Source organism: Alligator sinensis, unplaced genomic scaffold (assembly GCF_000455745.1).
Source record: "Alligator sinensis unplaced genomic scaffold, ASM45574v1 scaffold159_1, whole genome shotgun sequence".
Classification (NCBI taxonomy): domain Eukaryota; kingdom Metazoa; phylum Chordata; order Crocodylia; family Alligatoridae; genus Alligator; species Alligator sinensis.
Genome location: NW_005842222.1, coordinates 937,129 through 946,812, shown reverse-complemented (window position 1 = coordinate 946,812; position 9,684 = coordinate 937,129). Strand labels below are relative to the sequence as shown.

Below are 9,684 nucleotides of genomic sequence, written 5' to 3'. Positions count from 1 at the left end.
GTTTAACTCTCCTTCCTCACAGCTCAGAAGGAGGAAGGTAAATGATCCTCCCCACTTTCTGGCCACCCATAGCTTGCCCAGAAGGTCATTTTAGTTTTTGTAGTGTAGTGGTTATCAAAACACTGTTTAAAACCAGGCAGAAACAGCCCTTTTGGCAATATTTAGAGGTGGTTTCAGTTTACACCAGAGAACAAACTGTGCACAGCTGGTCCAGGCTCAGGAGGCAACAGTAATTAAATGCACTCACTCAGTTGTGCTATGCTGTTTGGGCTATTTTCTCTTATTGTTTGGTCTCTTATTGTGTGGTGGTTTTGTGGTTGGTTTTTTTTGGGTTTTTTGGGGTTTTTTTAAAGGCTGACAGAATTTGACAGTTGTCTTTGTAATTGTGGGGTCCTATACAACTTCTGTTTCATTTCATTTGAGTCATTCCCTGTTAATTCACACAGTTCATCTGCAATAAAGCCCTATTCAGAGGAAGATTAGGTAACACTGATCCCCTTATAAATTCAGATTGAATGGCTGCTGCATGGAATAGCCATTCCCCTGTTAACAGTAGATTCACACCCCGGCTAGCTGTGATTTTGCAGTTTTCATCAGGAAGCAGGCTGCTTTACCAAGTGTCTAATTAGAGAGTAGCAGCTTTCCCAGTTTTGTAGATTATTTCCAAAGGCCTCTTAGTCAAAACTAATAATAGATAAACTGGTCCTGGTTGGGCAATCCTACACCAAGCTTTTGGCTAATAATGCTGAACCTAGGAAATAATAAAGGTCAGAGCAGCCTAGTCTAGAGATTTGCACTGATCTATGTTCTCCTGACCTGGAGGATGGGTAAGGACTAGGGCACTGCTAAGTGTTCTGGAAAACCTAGAGGTGATTGTGACAAAGAAAGCCTTGATTTACAAATTAGTGTTTCCTTCCTGCCACTGTGGTCTCACTGGAAGTAAAATTACCATTTAAATCAAGATGTATAATGTCACCTGAGACAAAAAGCTAAAAAAAATGGTAACTTTCTTGGCTACTCTCACGCTGTAAATCCTATCTAAAGGTTGACCATAAGATAGTCAAATATACTGCAAAGTCCAATGCATTCTGCCTCTTCTACCACTGCAGCAGTGCCCAACCTTGTGGCCTAGTGAGCCAAATGAGTCTTGCAGTGCTGGTTTATGGGCTAGAATTGGTCTATGGGCTTGATTGGGTGCAGCTGGGAAAATATGTGCTGGATTGGGCCCCAGCCCTGGCCCCATGCATGCTGGATCAGGACCACTCGCCCCTGCCATCCCAACCTGCTCACTGGGCCATGTTATCTAGCCCATGGGGCTTGGAAATTTGGCAGTGGGTGAATGGTGGCAGCATTAATTACCACCACTCCCCTGCCACCACATTTCTAGACCATTGAGGAGCTCTGTCGGTCAGATCACACAAGAACTGCAAATCTGGCCTGCAGGCCAGGGGTTGACCACCTCTCTACCACTGCAATGCCTGTGTTTTACATTGTCTGATGATAACGGCCTGGCGATAACAACTGCCCCTTGACACGTCTATTGGGTCTATGAAAGAAACAAGTGTCTCCTAAAATTATAGATTGCAATTCTTTCTTAGAGGGGCAATACATAATTACAGTGATAAAATGTGTATTGGAAATATTCTATTCATTAGCAAAAGGTGCTTGGGGCTGAGGTGGTAAAGGTTATTCATCTAAGCCATTCTTAAGTCATATCTTAGTAGACTATATCCAAAGTCATTATTTTCTCGTCTTACACAAAAAATAAGTCACACACTCTCAGTATTGATGCCTTTTATTGTAGACCAAGGAAAACAACAAGGCAAGGAAAATAAGACACAAAATATAAAGCATCTATGAGAAAAAAGCAAAGCATCTCCACCATCTGTAGGGCAAAGTTACCTTCAAACTTAGACCATACTACAGGTACTTAAAACGAGAGTATATGTATATAAAAGCTTGTTAAGTTATGCTACATGCCCTTGGAGCATCTCAAAGTTATGCCACTTCAGGCGAGGGTTAACTCTGAGCTGTGCTACCTAGCTCATGTTAGGGAAACTTTAGTCTGCTCCACAGTGATCAAATGGCAATCTGAAGTCCTCCAGAATTGCAGAATGTGCTGCTTCTAGCCCCACCCTATCCAGAGCAGGGAGAGAGACCAAATGTCCTGGTTCCTAGCCATGCCCCTGCATGCCAGCCCTCTAGTGGCAAGTCAGAGCAGTGCAGCCAAGAAATGGTATTAACCCTTAATGTTCTAAATATAACATTGCTTAATATTCAACAGATTGAGCATGGTCTATGTGTAATGTATAACTTCACCCTAAGGTCATCCCAGCATAGCTTCTACAGCAGCCTACACTCCTCCCTGCAGAGGCACACCACAGTGAAAATGGTCTCATTTACAGCTGCTCTGAAGACCCACTTCTTCCACAACCCCAACAATTACCATGCTGAGTTATCTATTTGTTTAGTTTGTTAATATTTATGCCAAGGAAAGGGACTGGTTGGTGCAATGGAGCAGAATAAACACAACAGAAGTGACACTGGAGAATATGAAGTAACAATAATTACAAGCTGAATAGCAGCAAAGCATCTTGCTTAAATGGACGCAAGGTAGGTGAAACTGCAGCCTGTCAGTACATGTGAAGGGAAGGATTGAGAAATTAAAAAGGTGGTCCAGAATAAATGGAAATGGGCCAAAACGATCAGTCTTTTGTCTACAAAAAATAGAGTTTTTAAACAAGAAAATTCAAACTAAATGCAAAAAGTTAATTATGTTTCATTCCAAATGGTCCCTTTCAAATATGGGATAATCTCCTTCCCCCTCCAGAATACATTACATTTCAACAAAGCCCCATTTTTCAACAGGAAAGATTTGGTCAGTAAACTGGGGTGCATGCTGATGGAGATGGTAATCTCCTCAATGGTAAAGCAGCAAACATGTAGAAAGGGTGAGTGACCCTTAAGAAACTGTTGATCTGGAGTCTTTGTCTTAGTGAGCCGAAAAAATATCTGGAACTAAATCTTAGAGAGCCGAAAAAATATCAGGAACTAAATCTTTGAACATACTTAGGGCCATACCCTTAGGTTGCGTACACTGATGTTGGTCCTCTGGAATTTACTCTAGCTGGTGATCTGATCTTTTGTATTTAGTTACATTAACAAGGTAACATAAGATATAGTTGTATTCTCAAAATGCAGATGAGTGCTAGCCAGCTAAGCATGCTTCAGTTACATCGGTGTCTGAGGGACTGATATACTTATCATTTCTAAATTCCTGTGTTCTTTAGTTGTTCTTCAAAGAAATCATTGCATGCTACAGTCAAAGCAGCAACCAGAACCACAAACTCATTAAAATCCACTTCATTGTCTTTATTGGTGTCCAGATCTCTCATAATCTTATCAACCAACTGGGGATCCTTCTGGCACTAGAAAGAAAACACAGAACCTTCATTTATTAACCTACAGCTGCTGGTCCTTTCCTTTAAAACTTAATGCAAACAACATTGAGGCAGGTTATGTTAAAGGGTTCTCTCAAGGGTAGGTACTGTAGCCCCACAGAGCTGCAAGGAAATCTGTTTTGCCTTCCACACTTCATTAACTATGTAAGTGTTTCTCAAATCTGTACTCATTTTAACAAGAAAACTGACTTAACTGTACAAATCTTGAATGTATAATTCTAATGTACCTGATTATACAATTTAGTAATATGCTAAAAGTTCAGTTATTATCAATTCTTTCAACCAGTTCTTAAAAAATAGAAATTTTGGAATGGATTTGTTAAAAAATACAAACTGTATGAAATGTTCATCCCAGGATGAGTATGTCACTACTAACAGTGTTAAAAGCATAGATGTAGACGTTCAGTATTACTTAGCAACCAATCCTGGAGTCAGATCTTCAAAGGAACTGAGTTCCAGTATAGGCACCTAAATGAAGCAACTAGATTTATGACCTACTGACTTCTGATCACTTTCGAAAGTAGAGCCCATACTATCTGTTTTACTGTATAAAGTATATCATTAAAAAAATTATACACATCATTTAAAGAGCTTTAAATATTGTCATATTATGATCTTCATTTATCATTTTTTTAAAACTTTACTGGGAAAGTCTGTGTCCTACTCAATAGGGACAAGAGTAGGAGCATCTTCTCATAAAACAATAGACAGAATTGAAAAAAAAGAAAATCCAATTAAAAAATTGATACATTGATTAAAAAAATCCTGCTGCCCCTATTACAGGCCACAAAAATTTCTTGGCATTAAAAAAACATGGGAATTCATTTATGTAGGAAATCATTATTCCATACCATTTCAGTATTATATAATTGATGAACATTGTAAATGTGAGCAAATAAATACCATTAATTATCAATTACTGAGAACTCTTACAATGAAAAGCACAGATAGGAAATCATATTTAGAATGAATGGATTTCCAATAAACCTACGAACAAATGTGAACTATATACCTGTGGGACTAAAGAAGCCTCTAAAGCAGCGGTTCTCAACCAGGGTGCCATGGCACCCTGAGATAGCTTGAGATCCTTCAGGAGTGCCATAGGAGGCCATGCAATGTGGACACTATTAGGTATGCCAATATGATTCACAAAATAAACCCAGAGATTTCAAATGGGAAATTTCATAGTGTTAAAAGCATTCTGACTTGTGGTCTTTTTGAGTTGTTTGCAAAAGAAAAATTGCTTTAGTATTTTTCTGTAGTCAGTAAATGAGCAAAAGCTATTTTCCAACTATTTGGGTTGGTCTAATAAAAGATATCAGATTCACCCAAGGAACCTTGTCTGTCAAAGCTATGAGCTGACATTTTCCAAAGGGGTGCCTTGAGCTGTTCAAGTGGTGCCTTGAATTTAAAGAGGCTGAGAGCCACTGTTCTAAAAGACAGGGAATATTCTGATTCTGATCAGAAACACTTGGTTTGTGTCTGGATTACATAAGCACTTGGATGTACTATACTTAAAGCACTCACCCAAAGGACTCTCTCTATATTGGACTGGGTTCCATTGAAGTCTAGTATACACTCAGTCTCAAATAAATTGATTTGAACCTGCTTTAACCATATCATTTTTTTCTATCAACGTTAAATTGAATTTGGCCTCCCTGAAGGAAAACAAAGCTAAGCAGAACGGGCACTAAATTGTTTGGTTTCATCACATGCAACAAATCATTGGAAACCAAACTACACACTTCTCAAACAGCATGCTTGATACTAACTCCTCTTTGACTCCAAAAAACCCCCAAACAACTGAAATTTGAGTATGCGGTGTAGAAGCTGTCATAGCTCAGACTGGACTATGCAAAGAAAAAGCATTCTATTATCCTTCACTAGATTCAGTAGCTATTTCTCCCACCCATTAACATTAACTAAACATGATTAAACTGAAAGATGACTGAAACTGTCTTACTGAGAGAAATTCAGTGAGCTCACTGGTGAGGAGCTGTTTGAGTTCTCCTTTATTGAGTTTGTATTTGTCCCCTTCTTTGCCTGAGTAATGGTGAAAAACCCGGATCAGGGTGTCCATAGCATTCTCCAGCTGTGTAGGCATCTTGGGGAGTGGAACAGCTATGGGTCAGAGAAAAAAATCATTGATATTGTGCTTTCATCAAACAGAACATTTAATCCTAGTGAAAGGAAACTGAGAATTGCCTGGAGCAGTTGGAAAACAGAAACTACCGTAAATACTGAAAAGGGCAAGTATCCTATTGATTTATAGAATCAAATGGCTATTAACAGTGTTGGACTATGACACTGAAACAAAACACTACGTTGCTGCCAACATAGAACAGCCCTGTAAAACAGATCTAATCAGTTAAACAAAATGCTCTCTTGAGCATCTATCCTGAACTGTTTGCAAAACTACACATGATAAACAGGAAAACACTTACACGGCAATCTGGAAACAGCCATAAAAAAAGCATATTAGACCAGTACAAACTCTCCTACCTGCTCATCCAAATGGGGTCAAAGAAAGTAATGTCAACAGGTAATGATTCCTAACTTGTTTGCGCATTTATATTGAATGCTCCACCCTAGTGCACAAATTTTCCAGGTGCTCAGAGGGAAATTGCCAGTGCTGTAGCATCAGCTTTCACTTCATTTAGACCGCTTTTTTTCAGTCACCTGTGTTGAGCAGGTGTGAGCTTCTGTCCTCAAGTTGCATCCCATGGGGTCTGCTTCACTGAGCATTTAGCAAGGTAAATGGGGAAGAGCTCTCCATTCATTAAAACAGAAAAGGATGGAAATGTAATTAGTTGCTTAGAAGCTAAGGACTAGGAGAAGTAAAGACAAATAGAAAATAGGCAAAGGGGAAACATTTTGCTTAATGCCATACAGATCTTAGGAAGCCAGAATGAAGTTACAGGTTGCACTAAAGTCAGGTGCAAAACCCAAGACATATCAACTTTAGGAACTCAATGAAGTGAAAACATAGATACGAAATTCTGTAGCTAATGATTTCTTGATGTTTAAAACTATATAACCTGCTGCTTACATTGCTTGGGTTCTTTACCAATGTATAGACAGACAGGTACAGGCAAGCTTTTCTAGCATAGTTGCAAAGAGATTTTTTTCCCCATTCCCTGTGTACTTGCTTATTCTGTTTAATGCTTTTTATTCTAAACAGCTCACTAAAACATTTAGTCAAAAATACTAATTCAGACTAGTAATGGACTGTAAATGGAACAGGCACAATTTTTATCATGTGACCTTTTAAATTATGCCCATCTGGTGGTCTGGAGATCAAAACTAGAAAATTGTGACAATGACAAAAAGGGCCATACGGTTCCTTTTACTGCGTCATCATTTAGTACTTCGTTTTGGAAGTACTAAAAGATGGCACAGTAACACCCTGTACTGTGCCGTGCTGGCCGCACATGGTTATTTTTGACCGCTATGTCGCTGTAGCAACGCACTGTAATGAGGGAACGCATTGCTACACTGGTGTAGTGGTGGCGTCATGGTTTTTGCCAATGGATGCTATGGCACTGTAGTGTGTTGCTATGGCACCGTAGTGCCTTGTGTAGACGTGCCTGAAGTCAACTAAAAAAAAATGCTGCCCCTGCCCACGAATTTCTATACACGAATAGAAATCTATTCGTGTATTTCTAGAGCAGGAAGCCTCAATGTCTAGACACTCAGGGCCAGAATTTCAAAGACATTTAATAAAGAGAAGTTCTGAGGCAACTATGAAAATCCCACCAAATGTTGGTCTGCATCTGCAGGTGCCTAAATGCCTTTACAAATCTGACTTCACTGATTAAAGCTCTCACTCGAGAGAAAACTAAGTGGCCTATTAAAGGGACAAGAAAACAGGTGAATCCTACTTTGTGCTCAGAAGGTCAACAAGCTAAGTTAGGACTTTGTCAGTCCAGGCAAGGCACAGGAAAGAAGCAAGGACCTTCCAGTCATAGTGCTCTGCCCTCAAATTTGCCAACATGTTTTATCTTTCAGTATTGTCATTCATTCCAGGACCAAGCAGGCTGAGTGCTTCCCTCCTTGTAATACATTCTTAGTTTATCTTTAGGAATGAAAGATCATACCCTGCAAATCTCCAGCTAAGATAAAACATGGCCACTTTTCTAATCACCGGCACAAACACAACAGCCTAAACATATACTCATTGTGCTCTTTTCTCTGATTTCCTCCTCCCCCCACCCTCAAATACTGTCCAGTTCATAGAAAAGTAGGGCTGGAAGAGATCTCAGGAGGTCATGTAGTCCAAACTGCCAAGGTAGGATCACCCCCTATCCAAACCATCCCATTCAGAGGCATAATGTGGGAAGACTGTGCCTGGGACAGTTCTCTCTCAGCTCTCCTCCCATCTTACCTTCTAGCTTTAGGAAAAGGTAGCACACAGGAGCAGCAGCTTGGCAGTGTGCGTCACATGTTGTGCGAGGCATTCTGAGAAGTGCAGATCTCTAGAATGACAGTGGAGTTTGCTGCTATTGGGGAAAACTTCCACCCCATTTTTTTGCTGCTGAAGCCCATGTCACTTCTCAGCCCAACTGTGGTGATCAGTTTGACCCTGAGTGAAGTGGCAAGACCTTCTAACCAGTAACATCCAGGTTTTAATCACATAAGGAGCACTGGCACACCCCAGTCAAAAGCTCTAGACTTGGGTGCAGCCAATACCCAATGCTTCTGAGGAAAGTGGGAAGAAAATCAAAAACACAGAACAAAACCAGAACTGACACCTGTGGTAGCAGGGGAGGAAAACATTCCCTTCTGGCCCCATGTGGCAACCAGCAAAGCCCAAAAGCATGGGAAAAACCAAACACCCTCAACTCTGCTCTGCAACCCAGGGATAACTACAAATCCCACTGCCAAGCTATGGAGTTCAAGGTTTCTGTCCTGATGAGCAAAGCGCTCCATAAGACTGACCTCAGAATAGCTTCCCCTGTGTGACCAAGACTTTCCATTGCAGCTATGTTCCACTGGGATCATGATACTGCTGATCGATTGGGAAAGGCTTGTCACAGTGCAGTAGACAAAGCCATGATGGGACCAGGACAATCTCTGTGGGTAGGAGACAAAAATGACTATGGGCCTGCCTCACTACTTTCAGAACTAAATGTAAAACCATTTCTTTGACTTTGATTTCCACCAATAACTTCTTTGACCATGCTTCTCCCGAGCATACACTAAGCACACAAACAGATATGCTATCTATAGATCTATTTCTCTGTCAGTCTAGGAAAAAAGGCAGTTGCTTTAGTTTCTAAGGCATCTTTCAAGAAGCCATGATTGTGCTGGTCTCTCGTTCGCTCTCCTATGATCACTACCACTTCCATTATTGCTCAGAAGTGTTCATTAATTGAGAGAAATAAATAAATAGCAAAAGTTAAAGGCAGCTGCATATATATAATTCATCATCTAGCTACTGAATATAGTAATTCAATTAGCTAAGCAGTGAATACAATGGGTGTAACTTTCAGATGATAGGTATAAACTTTCAGCGCCCCCATCTCCAGGACACAAAAAGAAAGTCTACTCCATCTTTTCCAGCCCATCAGTTTAATAATTTATACGATGATATAATCTGCCCAGTCTCCTCCAGTAGTCCTAGTATTTTTCTTTAGCTAATTGTTTGAAAGTCTCTTTATTCCAGGTAGCTGTTTATATACATATACTGTGACCAGCTGTGTCAAAGTTGCTACTTAAGATAATTTTTCAGTTACTTTACAATTTCCTCCTTGTCTCACAAAACTCCTCTCTCAAAGGAATCTCACAGGATGGTTTCACAAAGTGAGCGGCAGCTGCTCAGCACTTCTGAGGATCACGCCATTGAGATTTACCCAGAATTCATGGCAACCAGTTGATCAACTTAATCCTCCCCCTGCACTGTTCCATGCTTCAAAATTTTGCAGGCTATCCTATATGTTGCTAGCTAACCAAAGGCCACTGAAGTCAAGGGAGAGTCCTAGTGGAATTAGGCCCTACATCAATTCACTTCCTTGTTAATAAAAAACTTCATATACCTCAACAGCCTGTCCTATAAAACAGATACAAAGCTAACAGTAGCCTGATCTTCTGGCTTAGCTAATACACACTCTGTATTTAAGACATTTTTTAATTAGCTGTTTGCTGCTTTTGCTCAGCAGCACATCTATTATCCTTCCAATAACCAATAACTAAAACAGCTTGGTCTTCTAGGTTGGCAGGAATG

At 40.2% G+C, this 9,684-nt stretch overlaps 1 protein-coding gene across 4 annotated transcripts in view; it reads right to left on the bottom strand.

Annotated features, from left to right (window-relative positions):
• Window positions 1–1,779: 1,779 nt before the first annotated feature.
• Window positions 1,780–9,684, bottom strand: part of S100Z (S100 calcium binding protein Z) — a 42,181-nt gene continuing 34,276 nt past the window's right edge. For all 4 annotated transcript variants that reach the window (XM_025208149.1, XM_006027076.2, XM_025208150.1 and 1 more), the window contains 2 exons: window positions 5,425–5,582; window positions 1,780–3,428 (listed from right to left, as the gene is read on the bottom strand). In XM_025208149.1, the coding sequence (XP_025063934.1) occupies window positions 3,270–3,428; window positions 5,425–5,565 (300 nt within the window). In that variant the 5' untranslated portion in view covers window positions 5,566–5,582 and the 3' untranslated portion in view covers window positions 1,780–3,269. The remainder of the gene's footprint in view (window positions 3,429–5,424; window positions 5,583–9,684) is intronic.